Source organism: Antechinus flavipes, chromosome 2 (assembly GCF_016432865.1).
Source record: "Antechinus flavipes isolate AdamAnt ecotype Samford, QLD, Australia chromosome 2, AdamAnt_v2, whole genome shotgun sequence".
In the NCBI taxonomy this organism is placed as follows: domain Eukaryota; kingdom Metazoa; phylum Chordata; class Mammalia; order Dasyuromorphia; family Dasyuridae; genus Antechinus; species Antechinus flavipes.
Window position 1 is genome coordinate 549233685 of NC_067399.1, and position 25424 is coordinate 549259108.

General features: G+C 35.1%; 1 protein-coding gene and 1 long non-coding RNA gene across 2 annotated transcripts in view; one reads left to right on the forward strand and one right to left on the reverse strand.

Moving 5' to 3' along the window:
* The window catches only part of MTMR10 (myotubularin related protein 10), a 63316-nt gene that overhangs the window by 9813 nt on the left and 28079 nt on the right, over positions 1 to 25424 (forward strand). The window contains exons 3-5 of the mRNA XM_051980948.1: positions 7777 to 7913; positions 9610 to 9682; positions 10673 to 10815. Coding sequence (XP_051836908.1) covers positions 7777 to 7913; positions 9610 to 9682; positions 10673 to 10815 — 353 coding nt within the window. The remainder of the gene's footprint in view (positions 1 to 7776; positions 7914 to 9609; positions 9683 to 10672; positions 10816 to 25424) is intronic.
* LOC127551317 (uncharacterized) lies at positions 11451 to 24765 on the reverse strand. The gene is made up of 2 exons (XR_007951058.1): positions 20763 to 24765; positions 11451 to 14175 (listed from the first exon to the last, which is right to left on the reverse strand). It is a non-coding gene; the product is annotated as an uncharacterized LOC127551317 (long non-coding RNA).

Sequence of the window (25424 nt, forward strand, 5' to 3'; positions counted from 1 at the left end):
CTTTGATAGAATACATACATTCTCATGGTTTCAGCTCAAATCTTTTTGCTGATGACTCCGAAATAAACATTTCAAGTTCTGAACTTTTCATTGAGCTTTATAAGCCAGTTATTTTCTCCTGCTACTGTAAATTTTCATTGACATGTTCCACTATCATCTCAATAATGATATCTGCATAAATAAAATTGGTCCTCAATATTAGCATAAATAAAACTATTACTCTTTCCCCCAAAAAAAACCCTCACAAAAAGAATCCCACTCTTGCCTCTTTGTCATGTAGGTGCATCACTATTCTCAGTCTCAGAAACTTGAATTAAGTTTAACATTAAGTGCTTTCTTTGTAGGAAAAAATGTTCTATGTTCTGGGAATAAAAAGATGAAAAAACAATATAATCCCTGATCTCAAGGAGTTTATAGTCTTTTTTTTTTTTATTTTAAACTTATTTTAAACTTAAATACAGAAGAAAAAAAATTATCATACAACAGAATATGAGGATTTAATAAAAAGTAATAAATTTCCATTTCAAGAAAACCTATATAATAAATACTACACATTTCCATAGGTATATTGCTTTTCTTTGCTTCCTTGTAGGTTTTCTTTTGTTCTTTGCTGTGTACTAAAAAAAAAAAAAAACTATTTAAATTTAAGTAGAAAATAATAATAAAATATTATTATGTACAAAGTAGAGCATGAGAGGATTCAAATTAAAGCAATCAATTTTTATTTCAAGAAAACCTGTATAATAAATACTGTTATATAGTCTTTTATAAATGACTTATACACATATAAGCCTCTATGAAGAAGAGTGTGATGGAAGCACAGAAGAGAATTATATAACTTGAGGAGGAAAGAGAAGGCCTAATGGAGTAAATAGTGCTTGAGCTGATCCTTGAAGGAAATGGAGGCCCTTTTTCAAATACATTATTATGTTAACCCATCTGATAATTACACCCACAGTCAAGTGAAATTCCTTTATTGGACTTTTAAAGCTCTTCATAATACGGCTTCTTCCTACTTTTCCAGTTCTTTGATACCTCCTTCATTCATTCTGTATTCCACAAAAACAATGGCCTGCTTGTAGTTCTTTAAACACTCCATCCCCCATGTTCATACTTTGGCAAAAGATGTCCCTCACTCCTAGAATAGCCTGCCCCCATCTGTGTGAATTAGTTTCCCTGACTTTCTTCTATCCATTGACCTTCCTCAGATCAAATCACACCTACTCCAGGAGGTTTTTTTCCCTGTCCCTTCAACTAGTAATATATTTCCCTCAAAGAGTATCTTTTATCTACATCATATGTATTATATAAATATCTTGTTTTTTATATATCTTCCCCATTAGAATGTAGGTTTTCAGAAGACTATCTCCCAAAGTTAAAATGTTTGGCTCATAGTAAGTGCTTAACAATTGCTTCTTGACTGACATATGACTATACAAATGACTCCCACATTTAACTCTATTGCTACTTCATGAGCTAGCTACCTTGTAAATATTTTGAACTTGGTATTTTATAGCCATTATAAACTCAACATGTCCAAAAAAGAGCTCATTTTTTTTTTCTTAAAGGTATTACTATTTTGAATTTTTGTGCAGTATCCTTCTAGTCATAGAGATTTACAATCTCCAATTTGACTCCCAATTCTCATCATATTTCCAAATGCCAAATCATGTCATTTCCATCTCCTTAATAATCTCTCACATAAGTCTCCCTTTAACTTACACAGCAGCATTGTATTTCAGGTCCCAGTCTAGATTCTTGGAATGTCCATTGATTTAGTCAGCCTGCTTCAAATCTTTACCCATTCTAATTTACCTTCATCATATTCCTTCCCCCAAACTCCAGTGACTCCACATTATCTTTAGGATGAAATAAAAACTCCATTGTCTTGCATTTAAAGCTCTGTACTATCTAATCCTTTTCTAATTTCTTTTATTCTTAAACATTTTCAATCTTCAGACCACAGCCCTTTGCTGTCTCTTATCTTGTAAAATATACTACCTTTTCAGCTTTACTTTTTGGAATCCTTCTATGGGAAGCTTTTCTTGATCCTTGACTGCTAGTGTCCTCTGTAAATTACCTTCTATTCATTTAATACATATTCTGTATGTACTCATAGGTGCATGTTTCTCTGCCATTAGAATGCAAGGTCCTTGAAGACAGAGATTGTTTTGTAGTTATATCCGTAGTGCTTAGCAGAGTGCCTGGCATTTAGTAGACACATAATAAATGTTGATTTGTCGATTATTATGAATATTATTAATTTCAGTGGTGATTGGGATTTGTAGGGTTATCTTTCCCTGTGCTCAATTTTTAAAAAAATTATATATTTTTTCCTCCTTCACTGAAAGCTCTTACCTACTGCTCTTATAGAGCTCATATCTATCAGTGTCCTTCTTCTTCCTACTCCTTATCCAGTTCACATCCTTCTGTGCTGCTTCATGTTCATGTGGATGAGAAAACAAGTAATTTATTGGAAATAATGTAGCAAATTATTAATCATATAAAAGAATGCTCAGAATCTCTTAAGAGAAATATATTAGAAATACTTAAGTGCCTATTCTGTGCTGGTACTCTGCTAAGTGCTAGGGATATAAATAAGAAAAAGACAATCCCTTTCAAAGTACTAACAATCTACTCCGGAAAGATAGCACAGAAAAAAGGGGGGAGGATACCTGGCATGGAGTCATGATGATGTTGGAGTCAAAAACCAAGCAGTGTGCTAGTGGGAAATGAAGTCATGATGATGTTGGAGTCAAAAACCAAGCAGTGTGCTAGTGGGAAATGAAGAATTGGTTGGCTTCTAAGCTCTCTTTAAAGAGAATTTTTGAGAGAATCAGTAAGATGCAAAGAAAGTGATTAAAATGTCCATACCCTTTGACCTGCTGATTCTACTAGTAGATATATACACATACACACACCCACCAAGGAAACCATGGAGAAAAAAGTCCCTGTATGCACTAAAATATTTAAAGTAATACCTTTTATGGTAAAGAATTAGAAACAAAAATGGATCCCCATTGATTAAGCAATGACTAAACAAATTGTGCTACTTAAATGTAATGGAATATAATTGTGCTATCGAAGATCATTATCATGAGAATATAGAGAAACATGGAACAATTCATATAAATTGTTACAGAGTAAATGAAGTAAGCACTGCCAAGAAAACAGTAATCACAATGATTACAATAGTGTAAATGTTCAGCTATCAAAAAAGTATCACAGGCCTCCAAAGAGACATAATTCCACCCTCCACTTCTGCTTTTCATGCCTTAGTAGATATGAAAGGTCCATTTGTAAGGAATATTGCACATATTTTCATACTTTAAAAAATGTCTTGATTGGTTCTATTGATTTTTAAAAAATATTTATTAAATAGTATGACTCTGGGAAGAAGGAGGAGGAGGAAATTGAAATTTTTGGTGATTTAAAAAAAATATCAATGAAAAAAAATTTTTTAAGGAAAAAAAAGTAAGAAAAAAATCGCCTCTAAGAGGGGTATGAGCTTTATTGCATTGAATTTTTTTAGCAGTTATTTGATAACTTGAAAGTTATCTTATGCTTTCTTTATAAATAACCATTTTGAATTTAGAGCTTAAATTTCAGTTTTGATCTTTGCCCTTTGAATATGAATTTTTGCATTGTCATTAGTCAATGGACATTTTTATTAAGTGCCTACTTTTATGACAGACCCTAAGCTAAATGCTGAGCATATAAAGAAAGGGCCTTAGAAAATGTTGCTAACTGTTAAGTTCTGGGGGTGATGAAATTGTAACTGAGCGATTGTATTTAGAATCCTAAAAAGATGATGCTGTTAAAGTTCAGCAGATTTGGAAAACTCAGCTGTGGCTACTGGATTAGAAAAGATCAGTTTACGTGTCAGTTCTAAAAAAGGGCAATGTCTAGTAATGTTTAAATTACCGAAAAATTGTGCTCATTTCACATACCAGCAACATTATGCTTAAGATTCTGCAAAATAGGCTTCAGCAATATGTGAACCAAGAATTACCAGAAAATCAGGCCTGGTTTTCTAAGAGGCAGAGAAAATAGAAACCAAATTGTTAGCATTCTCGTAAGGAGAAAGCAAGGGAGTTTAGAAAAACATTTACCTACTTCTGCTTCATTGATTACATCAAAGCCTTTGACTCTATGGATCACAACAAAATGTGGCAAGTTCTCAAAGAGATGGAAATAACAGAACATCTTACTTGACTGTATTCAGGCTAAGAAGCAATAATTAGATCCAAACATGAAACAACTATTTGGTTTAAGTTTCCAAACCCAGAGTATGACAAGGTTATGTATTGTCATCTTATTTAACTTGTATGCAGAGTATGTCATGCAAAATGCTAGGTTGGATTTTAAAAGCCAGAATTAAAGTTGACAGGAGAATATTAACAATCTCAGATTTTTGTATGATACCTTTCTGATGTGAAAAAAGAGGGTGTAAAACTGGCTTGAAGCTTAACATTAAAATAACAATTACTAAGATTTTGGCAATTAGTCTTAACCTTGCTGGTAACTAGAGGGAGAAAAAATGGAAACTGTATCAGGGTTGGGCTGAAAGATTGCTGAAGAAATCACTGCAGTCATGAATTATCTTATTTCTTTCTTGGAAGGAAAGCTATGGCAAGTCTGGATTGTTTACCAAAACTAAACAAAACAAAAAACCAGACATCACCTTGTGGACAGAGATCTGTATAATTTTTCCAGTAGCAATGGCTGTATGAGTTGGATTATAATAAGGAAGTCAGAGCACCATAAAAATTAATGCTTTTTGAATTGTTGTACTAGAAAGAAATTTTGAGAATCTGTTGGATTCTCGAAGGAGATCAAATCAGTCAGTACTTAAAGAAATTAATTCAGGTTATTCACAGCAAGGACAAATCCTGAAATTGAAGCTTAAATACTTTGGCCATATAAGAAGATGGAACTCATTGAAAAAGATACTAATGTTGGTAAATATTAGAGGCAAAAGAAGGATAGCAGAAAATGAAACGGATAGATGGTATCATGGAAACAGCAACTGTGAACTTGGACAGACTTTGACTTTTTTTTGGTAGGGATTTGAGATCTTTATTTTGATTTCTTTATCATTGATCTTAGCATAGGACAATTGCCAGTTCTTCCATGTAAATTTGTTTTGCAAGTTGATTGAAGTTTGCTAATTTTTTACAAAAATAGTATTTTGATATCTTTGTGTTAAATTTCAAAGTCAGTAAGAGAATACTAATATAACTATTCATTTATCTTCTCCATTTTTCTTTACTTATCTCTTCCAAATTTATTACCAAGTAAAGGATTTAGTATTTCAGGTTTAACACTTTTAGCAGGCATACAAAATTTTTAAACAAACAAAAGTTTATTTTGAGTTGGCAAATCATGTTCTTCGTGTTAAGCAACAATTCATTTTTATTTGAAGGACATTAAATTAGAAATTAGTTTTTGTACAATTAATTATTTTGATGATGATAATAAAACAAGACATTAACCTATACCTCTGCTTCAATTTTCTGTTATTTATTCTGGAAACATTGACTAATCACTCTAGTCAGTGCCAGTCATGGATTTTTAAAGATCAAGAATAGACCATAAATAATTAGTTCAACTTTAATTTTAGAGAAGAAAATTGATGCTCAGAGAGGGTGATTTATCCAAAGACAAACAAAGCTCAAATCTGAATATACTTTTCCAGTTCTTAGTCTTGTGCTTGTTCTGTTATATTAATATAGTGACTTTGGTTTTGAATGTTGTTTTAGAATTTTAAAGTTGAAGGTTGATCTATCTATCTATATATATATATACATACATATATATATATTTTTAGTAAATTATTGAAAATTTGACATATTGAAATTTTTGTTTTAGCTATTTTAAAATGATGTTTCCTTTAGTGAATAATCACCAAATCTTGTTGTGAATTAAATTCAGAAAGAAATTTTATATTCCCTTGTGCTGTACATTATATAACAGATACATTTTTAATTTTGAGAAAATAAACAGTGTGGTGTTCTGGGAAAAATTAAATGTTAATTCATTTAAGTACTCTCAGCTACTAACATTTAGAAAGATGTACAATTTATTGCTTTTCCAACATGACTTCAAATGAAAGTTTCAATCAATTTAAAATTAAAGATGTTCAGGGTGTGGGGGTGTCACTGCACCTGTTTTCCTATTACTGTAGTCAAAATAAAGCTGAAAATTTAGTCTTGAGGAGTAAAATTCCCAAGTGAATCCCCACTAGGCATTACTAAGAATCAATATTAAGCAGTAAATCAAAAGCAGAATTAACATTCACTTATTAAAAGTCTATAGTACTATTAATAATCAGAGTTAGTTTGACTGGACCATATAATGTAAGGAAGGGGAGTAATGTATAATGTAACTAGAAAGTTAAGGCCAGGTTGTAAAGGCACTTAAAAAGCTGTATAGATATCTTTGTTTTGTTCTAGAAGCAATAGGAAATCATATAACTTAATGAACTCTAAAATAGTGCTTGTGGAATGGTAAAAAGGACATGGATGGAAAAAATATCAAAAAGGTTGAAATGACAAGATTTGGCTATTGATTTTCTGTGTGAAGTGAAAGAAAATAAGGAGTTAAGTGATATTCAAAGTTAAGTACTTAAAAAACTAGAAGTGTTTTGTTGCCTTTGATAGAAAAAGGGAAGATTGAAAGAGGGTTGGATTTGTGAGAAAAGATAATAATTTTAGATTTGTTGTTTCAGATAATAATGGAATCGGCTGGGGAGAAAGATTGGTAATAGGCAGGTAGATGTAGGTTTAGGAGTTGACTGTATTGAGATAATTTAAGCCTATGAGAATTTTAGAGGTCACTAAGTGAGAAGAGTATATATAGAAAAGAGGTTGTGAGGTGCACCGTATTTAGGAAGTGTGTTGATAAGTCACTAGGGGGACTGAGGTGTAGCCATCGATAGATAGGAAGAGAACCAAGAGATCAATTTTGAAAACATGCAGAGGAAAGAGGTTAACAGTGTCAGGTGCTACAGAATATTCAAGAAGCATAGAAGATTAAAAAAAAAAAAGTCCAATGGATTTATAAGAGATCATTGGTCACTTTGAAGAGAACATTTTCATTTGTGTAATGTATTTGGAAAATGGATTGTAGTTGTTAATACATAAAAGAAGGGCAAGTAGAAGTAATGAGTGCAGATACCTTTTGTTAGTATTTGGCTGAGATAGGAAAAGAGATGGATGGTAAAGCCTAGAAAAAGTTTTTTTATGTTTTGTTTTTTGAAGTATGGGTAAGACATTAGCACATTTAGATAGTAAGAAAGGAACCAGTAGATAGGGAGATATCAAACATAAATAAGGAGAGGAAGAGAGGTAAGGGGGCAGACTATAGTACTCTGGGTACCTACAGAGGAGTTGGGATTGGCATTATCTGAGTGAGGAGTAGAAGAGAAAAGAGTGGAGAAGGTTTATTAATTTTTGAGATGAAGAGGAAGTTTGTGGCCTGTTCTTGACCCTGCTGACATATTATATCTTGGGCTCTCAGGTCAATCAATTCCTTAACTTAAAGGACTCAGAACTTGAAATACCAGGTATTCTCTGTCATATTTATACTGTGTAGACTTCTGCAGGGGATATTTTTGCATGCATTTCATTCTTTGTCTTAAACTTTGATAATACTGAAGATATAACATAAATCAGAGACAGGCTACAGTAATGCTTACCGAATATTAATATATTTTAGTATATGTAACAAGTTTATAAATGTAAGTATATTTAACTTTTTTTCTTTTTTTTAAAGGAGAAATAGTTGTAAATGAAGTCAATTTTGTGAGGAAATGCATTGCAACAGACACAAGTCAGTATGATCTATGGGGAAAACTGATATGCAGTAATTTCAAAATTTCATTTATTACAGATGATCCAATGCCATTTCAGGTTTGTTTCTTGTTAAACATTTATCTATTTTATGTCTTTTTACCATATCAGATAATATTGTATAAATTTCAAAGAAAAATATAATAAGTTTGTCTTTTCAGCAAATACATTAATGATAGAGTTTGTCAAATAATGGAACTCGAAACAGAGTTTTTTTGAGAATATTTTGGATATGAAGAGAGAAAGTATCCCAGCTTGAAGATTGTATATTACATATATTTTTTATAGTATTTAAGGGACACTTTGTAGTATGTGCATATAAATATGTAAGAGTGTGTGTGTGTGTGTTTTGCTGGTTTAGTTTATATGCCTTTAATAACTTGTTTGGTGAGTATGGCATGTTCCTTAATCAGCCTGATTGTATGAATAATAGTTATTTGAAAAAATGTCAGTGCTAGAAATTTTTTCACCATCTAAACTTTTTGATATGAAATATCAAAATACTGCAGTTTTTTTTGGCATGAAAAGAAATTAAATTTCCTCTTTTGATTTAAAATTTCTCCTTATCAGATTTCCTAGATAAGCATTTGTAGGTTGAAGGAATCTATTCAAGTCCAGAATTCTTGTGTTTATCTTTTTTGTATTCCTTATTCTTAATATAACACTTAGCACCTAATAAGCATTTAAGTAAACACTTTTTTATTCCATATGATCATTTTATCCACATTCTTAATTTTGGTCATTGGTATTTAGATGGATCAACCCAAATCTATAACCATAAATTGGGAGAATATTTTATAGATTGCCCTATTGACAATAATTTGAATTCTTCATAAGTGAATTACTGAGTTTGAAAAATAATAAAAATACTAATGGACAAGTGAATAAATAAAATATAGTTTACCAAATGATATTTTTAAAAACTGAATGAACAATTCTTTAATAAGCTTTTGGCTCATAAAAATAATTTTCCACAATTAATATGAGCTAGTGTAAATGGCATTAAAAATTCCTCATAGATCTTCATTGAAATAGGAGTAGCTATGGTGATAGAGCTAAATACTTTCCCCTATAAGCTATAGGTATAAGTATTTATGTGTAAAGTGAATTAGATTCCCAACTTCACTTTACATCTGATTATAGTTTCTTACAGAACTATCCCTAGAATATAGTAAGTATAATTGCTTTCCCCAGACTTTCAGCAACTAGGTGGTGCTAAAGGTGGAAGCCTAAAGTCAAAAAGACCTGTGTTCAAATCCAGCCTCAAACACTAGCTTTGTAAACCTAAGCAAGATACTTAACTCTATTTGCCTCAATTTCTTTATTTGCAAAATGATCTGGAACAGGAAATGGCAAACCAGTGCAGTATCTTTGCTAAGAAAACCCCCAAAACGGGGTCATAAAGGAGTTGGGCATGACTAAAATAACTGAACAGCAGCAAAGACTTTAAAAGAAGGCAGCAAAGTCAGTAATATTTTTCCCCCTTTGTACACATTCTGATGACTTATTGACCTCCCCAATCCCATCCCTACTCCATATATATTTATTAAATATTACCAAGAAATCTTGCTAGGTAGGATTTATCCTGGATTATCATAAAAATTTTACCTTGGCTGCATACTTTTTATTTTTGTTTTTCTGTTTTTTATTTGAAAGAGACATAAGAACCTTCCTTTAGAGTTTAAATATAGGTATATAACTCAGCAGGGTTGAAAACTTTTAAAGCCAAAATAGTGATTTTTTTTTTAAATTTCAGAAATTTCATTATAAAAACCTTCTCCTTGGTGAACATGATGTCCCTTTAACCTGTATTGAGCAGATTGTAACAGGTATGTACATACTTTTAGTAAAATGTTTTAACAAGTATGATTTTGCTCAGGAATTAGAATTGATACAGGAGTCTAAAGTTACTTGGATTAGACTTCTATTAACTTTAAACTTTAATTTAATGAAAAAGATTTCATTAAAATTTGTATTTGATGTCAGATGTTACTTGAGGTTCAACAGGATTATGAGTCTTAAGTAATAAGATTAAAAGAATTAATTTAAAGCTATTGTTTTGCAGCAACATGTGATAAGTGAAAAGAGTGCTGGGCTTTGGAACCAAAGCATTTGGTTTCAAATCCTCACTCATATGCTATCTATCTGGCCTTGTTTGTGTTATTTGAACCTATCTGTAAAATAGAGATAATATTTACATTATCTTTTTCATATGGCTTCGTAAACATGAAACACTATTCTAAGGACTGACAAATTAGGACTTCTAGGCCAAATCCAGCCCACTGCCTATAATTTTGTAAAAACCATTTACATTTACATTTTGTTTAAAAAAAAAACAAACCTATTTTACATTCTTCTTAGCAGGTGGCAAGCTGGATTTGGCTTACAGATCCTTACTTGCTGTCCTCTTATATGAATGAGTTCTGTCATTTTAAAGTAAATGAATAATTATTGTAGCATGGATAAAATTTTTTATATTGTCTTGGTTATTCTTATCATTTTTGAGTTAATGAATTTGAATTCAACAATTTCATCTGGGTAATGATACTTTTTAGTAGTTTAATTTGAAAAACATTTATCTAGTTGTACTTGGTCAACTCCCAACCCTCCCCACACTCCCCTTCCCCCACAAAATTCTCAAGGACAGGTGAAAAACATGAAAGAGCAGATGAAAGCCTAAATTATTTAGTGTTCAAATTATGACAATTTCAACATTCTAAGTAATGTTTTACTAAAATAAGCTTTATTGATGGGTGATAGTATAAATTTAAAAACATAATTTAACAATATTCTTCCTTTAAAATCTTTTTTCATTTCAGTAAATGACAACAAACGGAAACAGAAGATTCTAGGCCCCAATCAGAAACTCAAATTTAATCCAACAGAGCTAATTATTTATTGTAAAGATTTCAGAATTGTTCGATTTCGCTTTGATGAAGCAGGTCCTGAAAGTGCCAAAAAGGTAATGTCATACAGTTTTAGGATAATCTTTTATTTAATAATATGGCTTACCAATTTTTGTAGAGGAGTTCTTACTTGTTATGAAGCATGAATAGAGTACCAGCTTGAATAATTATATATCCAGCATCACCTAAATAACTACATAATTCACAGTACATTACTTATAATAGGCATTTAATGTTTTGTTTTGAATAGTTAAAGCCAAATATATTAACTGTCATTTTTTTTTAGCTTGGTTCTCTATAGGACCTACTAAATTAAATAGTATTCAGTAAGAATCTGCTTTAGAATTCATAATTTGATATTGTCTTGCATTCTGGGAAATCTTCACCTAGTGAGGGAAGTTGGAGAAAGGAAAACTTTTGCTTCTGTCCTGTATTTTGAATCCTGACAACCAAATCAGGAGTCCTACTTGTCCATTACTTACAAAGTCACAATTGCGAGAGAAATGGATATTAAGTACTATTTTTATTTCTGTGAAATTGAACAAGGTCTTTACGAAGGGGCTGTTAGAGTACCATGTTCTATTTTTAGGCTTTATAATATAAGCTAAGATTAAAAAACAAAAACTAGAACTCAGTCATTAAAAAATAGTGAAAATAAAGGATTAGAAAATAGTTCTCTTTAGAAAACCGAGAAGACACTGGGACTATGAGATGGAAAAAGAAAGGTAAGAAAGCACCAAAATAATGGAGTATCAGGAAAAGAACTGGAGAGCTTAGTTCCTCACCACTACTGCTCCAACAAAGATCTAGGGAACACAGCAGATCAAGTTCCAATTGGGAAATCCAAGAACAAAATTAGTCATTTTTCCTGCCCAGGTTAGCATAGGGAGACAGACAAGTTTATTTGAAGACAAGGTTTAATAGGGAGTGTATAGTGTGGAATACTCCAGCACAGTATTTTAAAAGCGATTGTACACTGGAAGTGGTCTCAGACCTGTATAAGGGAGTCCAGTCTTGTTCAAGGACAAGTGCCAATTGGTAGCTCTGTTGCCTACCCTCTAGTTCTGTGTCACATGCAAGGGTGACGTAAGGAAGGGATCAGTGCTTAGGGATGGTAGTCTAGAAGGAGGTGTGATTATGGGTCCTAGATTGAATTCTTAGCAAAGAGCACGTTCAGGAGTAAATAGTAGTTTTGTGACTGACCCCAGGAGTATAGTCTCACCTTTGGTCACTAGCCTAGTCTGAAGCTTATTGGTGGTACCTGAGTCTAGCAATAGTCTACTGTAACTCCAACCAGGGGACTAGGAGGACAGTAACCAAACTTTATCCTGGATCATAATTACTTTGGGGAACTGAAATTTTGCAGATTTCTCTAGCTGGAGCTGTTCCTAAGATGCTGGAGTAACACATACTCATTACCCACAGTAAAGCTTCAATAGGATATAAATTCAGCTCAGACAATCCCTCCAGAAGTGGATAGAGCCTGGTCTTAATATTAAGTATGAGTCAGGAAATAGGCTGTAATGAGCAAACAAGAAAAATCTCAACATTAAAAGCTACTAAGGTGAAAAGGATGTTTAAGACATAATTTAAGAAAAAGAGAATGACTCCAATGTATATACAAGCAAAGCCTCAAAGAAAAGCATAACTTGGGCCATAAGTTCAATTAAAGTTCCCATGAAAAATGAAATAGGTTTTTATTTATTTAAATTTTTAAAGAACCAAAAATGATTTTTTTAAAAAAATCAAATGAAATAACCAGAAGGGGAAAATAGAAAGAAAAATGAAACTATGAAAGAGAGAATTTAAAAGCAAATCACCAGTTAGGAACAAGAAATCTAAAATCTTACCCCAAAAAAAGGTAATTGAAAAGTATAATGGACCTTGTAGAAAAGCTAGTAACTATAAGAAATATTAAAATAAGTCAAAAGATTGAAAAAATGTAAATTATCTCAGCAGAAACAGCTGGAAAACAAATTGAAGAGAAATTAATAATCATACAATCCCTTCTCAAAAGTATAGACAGTCATATTTTAAGAAATGATCATTCTTTGCACTTTTATGCCTAGATCTCTTAAAACCAGAGGACAAAGTGAAAATAGAAAGACTCCACTAGTTACTTCTTTCAATTGAATTCATTAAGTATTTATTAAGTACCTGTTTTTGTGCCAGGTACTATATGAAGCTCTATGAATAAAAATAAGAAAAAGAGTCCTTACCCTAACGCATCTTAAAATCTAATGGTATACCACAACACATAAAAAGAGACTGAGGGGCAGCTGGGTGGCGCAGTGGATAGAGCACCAGCCCTGAAGTCAGGAAGACCTGAGTTCAAATTTGGCCTCAGACACTTACACTTCCTGGCTATGTGACCCTGGCCAAGTCACTTAACTCCAATTTCCTCAGCAAAAAAAAAAAAAAAAAAAAGACTGCATTATAGTCAAGATCAAGAGGTTCGAAATCAGAGGAAAAATACTTCAAGAAACCAGAAAGAAACAATTCACGTTCCGAAGAGTCACAGTCAGAATCACAATCCATTTAATGGTCATCATTCTAAAGAAATGAGGAGGTTGGAATACTATATATCAGAATACTGTATATCTTATGACTGAGAATCACTTAAATAGCAAATCTAAGTATAATACTACAGGGAGAAAAAAATGAATCTTTAATGAGTAGCATAGTGTTTATTTTATCAAACTTTGCTGTAAGGAACCCTAAAAAATATCCCAAGTTTGGTTTTCTTTTTAAGTAAACTTTATGCTTTGATAGGCATCAAAAATACAAGTAAGTTGTGATTAATGAGAGGTTAACTAATGCAAAATTTGATTTATGCAAATCATAAAGTGATATCAGGTTACATTTAATATGAACCAAAATTCAGTTTATGTTGTGTATATCCCAGGTTCTTAAACTGTAGTTCATAACCCATTGTGTGGGGTCTCATAACAGAATATGGGGGTTGTGAAATTATGATTTATTATCAACAAATATTTGATATGTGTAACTGTTACATACCTATATTTCCATGTAAAATTTTCTCAGAGGAAAAAAGGTTGCAAGGGGAAAAGTTTAAGAAGCCTTAATGTAGATGAGCTAGTAGTCTAAGATTTAACACACCACTTCCTTCATACCATCTGTACTTGCCTGAGAAAGCAGGCCTGAGATTGGTTTTGTTTCTTTCTATGATCTTAAAAGAAAAGAGTGCAGAGGAAAAAATACACTAGGGGAAGAACAATTCTCATAATTGGGTGTGAATATAAAATTATCAACGAACAAGGAAAGAGTAGGGAGGAATAGCTAATTTCGCTTTCATCCAAACTGGTCAAAGGAAGGAAGAATACGCTTGCAATTGGGTATAAAAATACAAGAGGATGGATTAAAAGAGGGGTTACTCCCAAATAAAACAAACTTACCTAGGTGTTGGAATCCTTACTAACTGCTAAGTAATTAGAGTTGATCTAATCTTACAAGAAGTTGTTTTGGCCAGAACCTGAAACAAGGTACTAAGTAGAACTAATCAAGACAAGGCTTGTGTTCCCACCTTTACTCAAAGTCCACACCTTAAAGCTCTTTGGGCCAGAGAGCACTATGGGAGAAAACCCATAATCCCATTCTCTCAGAAGGTTCAGATATAAGGCGAGACAGCCATTCCAGAATACATATTTTTCCTCTTGGCTGGCTGATCGCGCTAGACTCGAGAGAAACGACTCTGCTGCAGAGAACACTTTTGGGATTTCAGTGGAGCTACGCCAGAAGCCCTCTCTCCGCGGCAAGTTGGTGCTGGGCTCCCCAGAAGGAGATAAGAGAGATCTTCCATCTCTGTTGGAGGCAGAAGAAGGCAGAGGCAGAGGCTGAAGGACAGAACCTTTGGATTTGGAGACATCCGAAGGGCTCTAAGCCTCTAAACCGGCTGTCCTCTGAGAACAAACTCCAACATTTGAACTCTTAACATTTGGCGCCCAAGCGTGGGAACCAAGGACCCTACTTTCACTGAAGAAGTCTCCAGTGACCAGGAACTGAGTGAGTACAACCTTTTTTGGCTGAAATGGGACAGATCCTAGGTAAAGATTCTCCATCCCCCACCCCAACCCCAGACCCACCCAAGAGTGGTGCTATAGAAAGCCTGCTTAAGCTGATAGAAGATCAAGGGCTACTTGTAACTTGGGGACAGACAGCTAGACTTCTGGCTACATTAAAACGCACCTCCCCTTGGTTCTTAGAGGAAAAGCAAATCTCTCTAAAAAACTGGGCATTGGTTGGTCAACAGATGTCTGCATATAACAATGAAAACGGTCCTCGTTCAGTTTCCATTGCAGTGTTCTATTTATACAATACAATACAGATGGCCTTAAAATACCAGGATATCCAAAGGGGGAAGCCTGAGATAAAGGAGGAAGACAAAGAACAGATTAATGGCCATATCCCCACAGGGCAGGGAGACTTAAGTGAGGCTCAAGGGTGGGGTGAATCTGAGGCAGCCTCAGCCCCACCTGAGGAGCAGGTAATTGACTCTCCTTCATCAACTCCACCCTCCGGGATGGAGGGAGGAGGGGTAGTGGGGGGGGCAGTGACACCACCAGCACCTCCCCCCCAGCATCTAGCACCTTCCCCCCAGCATCCAGCACCTCCCCCCCCCCCCCCCCGGCATCCAGCACCTCCCCCCCAGCATCTAGCTGCTCCTTTGAGTAGATTGCAAAAGGGACTAATTAAGGCCAGAGAAGAAGGGAAAAATGTATTAGAATTTCAACACCACATTTTTCCTGTAATTCAACAGTTTAATTCTTCAGGTCAAGAAAGTAGAAGATACTCACCTTTTGATATAGAAATCCTCAAAGACCTGAAAAAAGCTTGCACTCTTTATGGGGCTACATCAGCTTATGTTAAGATGCTATTGCAAAATTTGTCTTTTGAAATCTTGACCCCTAATGACTGGAAATCGATAGCAAAAATATGCCTAGAACCTGGACAGAACTACTTGTGGCTTTCTGAATATAGTGAGCTCTGTAGGATACAAGCCCAACAAAATATTCAAAGTGGAGTTCATACTGCAATCACCTGTGACCTACTAACAGGTACAGGTCCTTATGCAGATGTCGCAGCACAAATTGGTTATTCTGTAGCAGCATATCAGCAAATTGCTGATAATGCTATCAAAGCGTGGGCTTCTCTTCACAATAAAGACGACAAAGGAGGGGCCTTCACAAAAATAACACAAGGCCAAATGAACCCTTCGCTGACTTTGTGGGACGCTTGCAGACAGCTATCATAAGAACAAATGGAGAAAATGCAATAACAGACATCTTGATAAGGCAACTTGCTAAGGAAAATGCTAATGAGGTTTGCAGAAGAATTATACTAGGACTGCGCAAGGATGCTCCTTTAGAGGAACTCATAAGACGCTGTGCCACAGTGGACACAGGTGCCTTTTATAGCCAGGCTATGATGCAGACTTCCCAAAATCCAAACATGAGAAGACAGAATCCCTCTTGGCAAGGGACTTCCAGAGAGACTCGTAGATGCTTTCAGTGTGGAAAAGTAGGACATCTGAAAGCTCAATGTTGGTATAGAGATAGAATGGGAAGACAAGGTGGGAGAACAAGACCCCAAACCCCATGTCCAAAATGCAACAGAGGCTTCCATTGGGCCTCAGAATGCAGACAGATTCAGGGAAACGGGATGAGGGGCCCAGCCCCAGGGCCCAAGGCAAAAAACACTTGGGGCATGATGGCAGCCAATGGTGCACCCAGAGAGTGCCTAGAAGTCCAGTACCCAGACATGACCAATCAGCCAGAAAGCCATATGATGGGAGAAGGGGATTACACAGTCAACCAGCCAGGAAGCAACCTGATGGCAGAAGGGAATTACAATTGGGGAGAATAGAGCTATATGCAGCTGGGACAACTGAGATACCCCCTGGAGAGGTGAAATCTGTTCCTCTCCAGCCTATGGATCCCTTACCTCCAGGCACAGTAGGCTTGACCATTTCACCTTCTTGTATGTACAAAACAGTGTCCATCCACACACTGATGTGGGAAACTGGGGAATGTGTAGATAATATCCCAGTCACTAATACAGGTAGTCAATGTGTGACTTATCACCCAGGAGACGTAGTAGCATCAGGTTTACTCATACAGGATCCTAATAAGCAGCCTCGTGATAGTCACCCAGGTTCTGACTCCAGACCACAAAAACCAGAAATATATTGGACAGCAGCAGTAACGGCTGACCGACCTATGCTCACTATCTATATAAATGGCCTACCATTGGAAGGATTGGTAGACACAGGTGCGGATCGTACAGTTATTAGAGGTGCCAGTTGGCCCAGTCACTGGCCAAAGATTAAAGCAGATACCTATATGTCTGGAGTAGGAGGATCAATAGCAGCTTAAGTTAGTGCTGCCCCTATGAGATGGACTTTTGAAGGCAAAACAGGAGTTTTTACTCCTTTTATAGTTGAAAAAATCCCCATCAATCTGTGGGGAAGAGACGTTTTACAACAATTGGGGTTAAAAATGAGTACTTCGGTTTTTTAAGCAGGGCTGCTGTTGAAGGCCTGCCAACACTTTCACCTATTCCTATCCAATGGAAAACTGATACACCAGTGTGGATAGAACAGTGGCCCTTAAGTAGCGATAAAATTCAGGCCTTATTAGATATAGTACAGGAGCAGCTTGAACAAGGGCATTTACAACCTTCTCTAAGTCCTTGGAATTCACCAGTGTTCGTTGTAAAAAAGAAATCGGGAAAATGGAGGATGCTCACTGATTTAAGAAAAGTGAACGAACAGATGGAAACTATGGGAACTCTTCAGCCTGGACTTCCATCTCCTACTCAGCTTCCTAGAGAATGGCCTCTTTGGGTTATAGACATCAAGGATTGTTTCTATTCCATTCCTCTGGATAAGGAGGATATGAAGAGATTTGCCTTTTCGGTGCCCAGTGTCAATTTAGCTGAGCCTTATAAAAGATATGAATGGACGGTTTTGCCACAGGGTATGAAGAACAGCCCCACTATGTGTCAAATGTATGTTGCTGCTGCTCTTGCTCCAATAAGAAAAGCATTTCCAAAAGTTATGCTATTACATTATATGGATGATATTTTGGGATGTGCACCGGAGGAACAAATTCTAGAAGCATGTCTACAAAAAACCATAGAAACACTAAGATACTACAAACTTAATATCGCTACAGAAAAAATTCAAAGACATGCTCCTTTTCAATATTTAGGATATGAAATATATCCTAAGGCACTTACACTACAAAAACTGTCTTTAAGAACAGAGAGGTTGAACACCTTAAATGATTTCCAAAAATTAATAGGAGATATCCAATGGATGCGTCCAGTATTAGGTTTAACTACCAATCAATTGCAACCCCTATATGACATTTTAAGGGGAGACACTGCTTTAAATTCACCACGCCGGCTTACAAAAGAAGCTCAAGAGACCTTGAGAGAAGTTGAACTGGCTTTATCCAATGTAGTTGAGAGAGTAACTCAAAAACCCTTGGAAATATCAGTTTTTGCTACGAAAGAAGCACCCACAGCAGTCCTTCATCAAGGAGACAGTGTGATAGAGTGGGTGAACCTCCCAGCACAACCAGAACAAAGCCTTACGCCTTACCCAGTGCTTGTGGCTAGAATTCTATTAAAGGCCATTAAGCGAGCAGTACAATTATCTGGAACAAGACCTGACAAGATATATACCTTCTATACAAATGCACAAATTAATGTATGCTGTGAAACCATCCCAGAGTGGCAGATTTTATTGGCCATGGCTCCAAATTTTGCACATGGATCTCCATTAAAGATAACCAGACTACTGCATAATTGGCAATGGATTTTTGAGGAGAAGGTTTCTAAGGTTCCTCTTGAAGGACCAACCATCTTTACAGACGCAGCCAAACAAAATATTTGTGCTGTATACTCTCATGATCTAACTGTAAAAAGAGTAGTCAGAACTCCTTTTCAGTCCACTCAGCAGAACGAATTATATGCGATCATGCTAGCTCTCACTTATTACCCAGGCGACATAAATATAATATCTGATTCAGCCTATTCAGTAGGTGTGGTACAAAGAATTGCCACAGCCCAAATAAAATTTGCAGCTTCTAATATATATCAGCTCTTTAAGGAACTTCAAGAGCAAGTGAGAAAGCATCCAGGAAAGATTTATATCCTGCATGTCCATTCACATAGTGGACTTCCAGGTCCTATTTTTGATGGAAATTCAAAGGCAGATAGCCTTTTAACTATGTTGGCCAGTACGCCTTTATTTCAGGAGGCCCAGGAATCCCATTCTAAATACCATCAGGCTGCTCGAGCTTTGCGTTTACAGTTTGGGATTACAAAAGAAGAAGCTAGGAGCATAGTGAAAAGCTGTACAGCTTGCCTTCCCTTCCACGCTCCTACACTGCCTCCAGGGAAGAACCCTCGTGGTTTGAGACCCAATGAAATCTGGCAAATGGATGTGACTCATTATAAATCTTTTGGTCGTCTGTCTTTTATCCACGTTGTGGTAGACACCTTTTCAGGATTCACTTTTGCCATACCAGCAGCAAAAGAGACAGCCCGAGTGGTCACTGAATTCCTCATTCAAGCATTCGCAATTATGGGTGTGCCACAAGAAATAAAAACAGATAATGGACCGGCATATACCTCCAAACATTTTGAACACTTTTGTGCACAATATAAGATTCTACACACTACTGGCATACCCTTCAATCCTCAAGGTCAAGCAATAGTAGAAAGAAGAAACAGAGACATTAAGACACTCCTCCAAAAACAAAAGAAAGGAGGAGCCACGGGTAACCCTAGAGAACTTCTAAATTTAGTTCTCTATACCATTAATTTTTTAATCTTTGATAAAGATGCACTGGCTCCAGCAGACAGGTTTTATAACCCACCAGAAGAGCAGTGTCCAGTGCGAGCAGCTCCACTATCTTTAGATAATCGCCAGGTGATGTGGAGAGACCCAGAAAGTGGTGAATGGAAGGGACCAGATAGACTAACTGCTTGGGGGAGAGGATTTGCTTGCATCTCTACAGGTGGAGAAGGAATCAAATGGGTGCCTACGAGCCGCATTCGCCTTGTCCATCGCAGAAAGATGGAGCAGACCCTTGAAACAAAGGAGAAGACCCAAGAAATATCGGGTGGTTCTGTTGCTGATTGTGCTCATAAGAATTATTAGATTCCTGGCACATGAACTAATGGACAATGAAATCCTATTGGACTGTTTCTAGGACTTATGGACATGTGTAAATTTTCAGATTGATTCTTGTTATTTGTTACATTACTACTAGCCTGTGTTATATTGCTATGTGCTCATGTAAATTATGTATAATGCCTCCCATATTGATGGATTTATGTATACCATGTATATCTGTTACAAAGTTCTGGCCCATATTGATGGATTTATGTGTACCCCCTCAGAAACCCCCTATGTTTTAAAACAAAAGAAAGGGGGAGATGTTGGAATCCTTACTAACTGCTAAGTAATTAGAGTTGATCTAATCTTACAAGAAGTTGTTTTGGCCAGAACCTGAAACAAGGTACTAAGTAGAACTAATCAAGACAAGGCTTGTGTTCCCACCTTTACTCAAAGTCCACACCTTAAAGCTCTTTGGGCCAGAGAGCACTATGGGAGAAAACCCATAATCCCATTCTCTCAGAAGGTTCAGATATAAGGCGAGACAGCCATTCCAGAATACATATTTTTCCTCTTGGCTGGCTGATCGCGCTAGACTCGAGAGAAACGACTCTGCTGCAGAGAACACTTTTGGGATTTCAGTGGAGCTACGCCAGAAGCCCTCTCTCCGCGGCAAGTTGGTGCTGGGCTCCCCAGAAGGAGATAAGAGAGATCTTCCATCTCTGTTGGAGGCAGAAGAAGGCAGAGGCAGAGGCTGAAGGACAGAACCTTTGGATTTGGAGACATCCGAAGGGCTCTAAGCCTCTAAACCGGCTGTCCTCTGAGAACAAACTCCAACATTTGAACTCTTAACACCTAGGTGTATCTCGAAGGATTTGAAAGCAAAGGAAAGGGGAAAAAAAGCTAAGATTGTGATTGGATTTTGGGAGAGGACAAGGGGAACAGGAAAGCAGAAGCAAATTACCAGATCTAGAGCTTTGCTGCTGGGTGTGTTTCTTATTTAATAAAAAGGGGTAGGAAATAAATAGAGAAGCATAAGAAGATAATTACTATTAACCAGTAGTAGGATGAACTTATCCATAAGTGAAGAGGATAACAGAATGGCTTAGAAAGCAGAATTCATTGGTATGTTGTTTACAAGCATTAAAATAAGCACTACATAAAAATCTATGTCTCATCTGATGTAAAAAAGAGAAAGAGGTAGCAATCCAGATAGACTAGGAAATAGCTAAAATACTCTTAACTCAAAAAAAAGATAAACTGGGAAACTACTTATTGAATGTATCACAATGTATTATTGTCAAAACTAAGTTTGCAACAAGTGGTATAAAATTACTTAAAAAGTTAAATAAGTTATAGGGAGAGAAAGAGACAATAAAATAATATTGGGCAGATCTAGATAAATCTAACAAAAATATAAGTGGAAGATAGGAATTAAGTCTTAGAAAGGTTAGATAGCATAGATTATTAGAGATTATTAGAAATAGAAAAGAATATATGTGTGTGTGTGTATGTAAATTTTTTTTTTTCTCAAATGTTCTTGGTTCCTTTACAAAAATTAATCCTGTATTGAGGCATTAAAACCTCACAAACAAAAGCAAAGAAGCAGATTTTTTTTAACCAAAAAAAAGTTTTTACAATCTGTAATGCAATAAAAATTATATTGTTTACTTTAGAAAAACATTAAAAATTATTTTAAGACTAAACGAATCCCAAAGAACAGTGAATCTCAGAACAAAATCATAAAGACAATCTTGATTTTAAAAAAGAAAACCAACCTACCAATATAAAAAATAAAAATGATAAATTCATTACCAGTAATGGAGAAGTAAAATAACTGTCAGAAACTACTTTACCCAGCTATATGCCAAAAAGCTGACAAACTAAATGAAATGGGTGAATAGTATTAAGAAATAGTAAGTGTCCAGATTAATAGAACAGAAAATAGAGCACTTGATCTAACTTCATTAGAAACTGAATAAGGCATAAAAATATTTTTGCACAGAAAAAATCAATGTGGTTGAAATTAGAAGAAAAGCAGGTAAATAGAAAATCCGGCAGCAATTTTCTCTTATAATTGAGCCTGGAGTCAGGAAGACTGGAGTTTACATAGCTTCAGGAGAATGGAGTTTTGTTTTCTATTTTAATTAAGAAAAGATAAGTTAAAAATGATAGAGCTATTTTTGAGTTAAGTTTTAGGAATTGAAAAATTCTGCTACTAAAATGATGGAGAAGATTTGGTTGGAAGAATTTTTAATCAAATGGACTTTCTCAAAGATTTTAAAGGAACTGTCTTCTAATATGTTTTGGTGACTTTCCTGACAGTAAATATACCTTTCTATGCTCTTCATTAGGATTTTTCTATCATTTAGATAACTAACATAAATTTACCCACACTGAGATTGTTAAATCTAATATAAATGATCTTTTTTTCTCCTCTCTATATATAGATACTGAGGGAAAAAAAAGAAGAAGAAAAGGGATAGTGGAAAGCTGTCTTCAGTTAGATAAGGACTACCACATAGAAGGGAAAATTGACTTGTTCTATGTTGCTGCAGTGATCAGTCAAATAGCAAGCATTTATTTAGTGCCTAATGTGTGCCAAGTAGAAGGAAATAAGCATTTATATAATGCCTACAATATGCCAAGACAATGTGTTAAGCAGTTTACAAATATCTTATTTGCTGTCACACCTACCCTTTAACAATCAGGTAGATGTTATTATCTCTATCTTTATTCTTCAGTCAGTACAGTCATGTCCAACTCTCTATTTGAGATTTTCTTGGCAAAGATACTAGAGTGTGGGGCCAGCTAGGTGAAGCAGTGGATAGAGTACCAGTCCTGAAGTCAGGAGGACCTGAGTTCAAATGTGACTTCAGACACTTATTCTTCCCAACTCTGTAATCCTCGACAAGTCACTTAATCCCAATTGCCTCAGAAAAAGAAAGGGGGGGGGGAGGGGAGAAAGCAAGCAAAAATACAAAAACCACTAGAGTGGTTTGCCATTTGCTTCCCCAGCTTCCCTATCTTTTTTGCCACTTAACTGGCTAGAATCACACAGCATTTACATATCTGAGGATGGATTTGACCTCAGGTCTTTTGATGAGAGTCAGCATAGTATAGAGTATTGAATAGATAGAGAATTGACCAGAAAAATCTGGATTCAAGTTCTGCCTCTGACATACACTAACATTTACTGTGTGACTTTGACCTAACCTCTCAGGATTGTTGGCTTACTATTCAAGACTATTACAGAAGGTCCTGATGTGCATTGATAAAAAGTTTCCCAGTTGAACCATCTAGGCAATTATATTTCATTCTTGAGTAACACATTTTAAGAATGACATTGACAAGGTTGTTTCTATTTAGAGATTGGCTGACATGGTGGGGGCCTTGAAAATCATTCTGTTCAGTAATCATTTAAAGAAACTGAGCATATTTATCCTGGAGAAAATAATTATTAGTATGAAGAACACGTTAGCAGCCTTTCAGTGTTAGAAGGGCTAACACATTGAAGAGGTATTAATCTCTGTCTTGCTTGATCCCAGATTACAGAACGAGAAGCACCAGGTAGAATGTATAGAAAGGCAGTTTTCCTTATTATAGTGAAAAACTTCCTAGCCCAGTTCCCAAAAAGAAGATATCCTGTTGGGTGACGTTAATCACTACAGAATTCTAATTAATTAGCTATTGGGTGATCATTTGGTCTGTTGTAGAAGAGATTCCTATTCAGATATGGATTGCATTAAATGATTTGAGGTGCCCTGTAACTTTGACATTCTGTGGTCTAAAGTCACAGGGAAGCAATTTTTGATTTGATAAGGAAAGTTTGCCTTCACAACTCTGCTTTGAACTGTCTTTGAAACTGTATGAAGCTTGCAAATTGTGGTGGAAAGAATGTCACTGTGATTGAGATCATTTTTCTCTGATGTATTAAAACATAAGTACAGCAGAATTATTTAATTAGAGTTGTTATTCCAACAACAGAACAGTTTACTTCATGAAGTGGTGAGGTTTTTTTGCATTAAAAATATTAAAGCAGAGACTGATTATGTGACCAGATGGAGGTAGGGATATGTGGAGGGGTGGGGGGAGTGTATGTGTGCACATGTACTAGCTCCAAAATTGCCTAAGGTCTCTTCCAATTCAGATTTTGTGATTTTCTTGTTTTCTACAAGACGGGAAGAAATCTAGGAGTGAACTGAAGACTGTAAAAGTGTATTGTTTAAAGAATTGTCACTTACATGATCTTTTATTTATTACTTAGAATATTTAATATTTTAGTTTAAAAAGCTAAGAATACTTGACAAATTACAATTGACTTTGTTAGGATGTCAAAACAAGATATTTTTTAAAGGAAGGAATTTTGGACAGTCTCTACTTTCAAATAATTTCTAGTCTAAATACAAACAGGATATAAACAGGGTAAGTTAGAGCTAATTTCAGGAGGAAAACTGTAAGAGGACTAGGAAAGCTTTTTTGTGGAATGTGGGACTAAATTCAGCTGCAACTTGAAGTCAGGAGAAAGAGTAGAGAAGAATCATTCTATTAGTTTATATGTAGAAATCTTTCTCTGATGGAAACATAGAATTTGGACATACTAAAACTGAAGTTCTCATTAAAACAATCATGTTTAAGTGTAACTTAATTTTTGTTTGTAGTCTCTTTCTATAAGAACAAAAGATTCTGAGATTTTTTCCTACCTAAATTATATAATTAGGGTAAAATTTAGTATATTTTGTGTCATATTTACTTTTGATTGATGCTTAAGCCTCTTTAGATTTTTAAAAAACCCTCATTTGCTAAAATTGTGTTGTAACAAAAAGGATTTATTGAGAATATATTATTTGTTGCATCAAACATAGTTTTAAAAAAAAATGACATTTATTCGCCTTTGATGTTTCTTTGCAATTGACCTTTCATATTCCATAAACTTTTCTTAAAATGAATATGATCATATAAATTTTATCCATAGGATATATAATTTCATATTAATTGCCACTGTTCTCTGAGGTAAGAAATTTTGCTTATAATGAAGTTGTCAGATATTATTCTTTTGTGATAAAAATGAATGTCCAGTTTATTTTCACACAAGACTCAAAATGATTGACATATTTCATCTCTTATATGCAGTTATCCAGAATCTAATTATCTGGTAATGATGAAAGCATAGAGATCTTATGTGTTATATAACAGAATGAAAAATTATAATCATTAGTTAATGGATCTGTTTGTTAATTTTCATTTTTGTCTTGCACACATTGAAACATGAACTTCTCAACTCTGACCATTAAAATTAAAATCTTACTCACTTAAAATTGTAATTGCAAAGGTGATTAGATTTGATGAAACACTGCAGAACATCCAATCTCCTTTCCATTCTTGGATCTTTTCAACTTAGGGGAAGTAGCTACCAAGTTATCTATCATATGGGATAGCTAAAAAGAGAATGCTTTGTAAAACTTATTTTTTTATTACAATTGACCTTCCAAGTCTTGTCTGTTTTTATTTCATTTT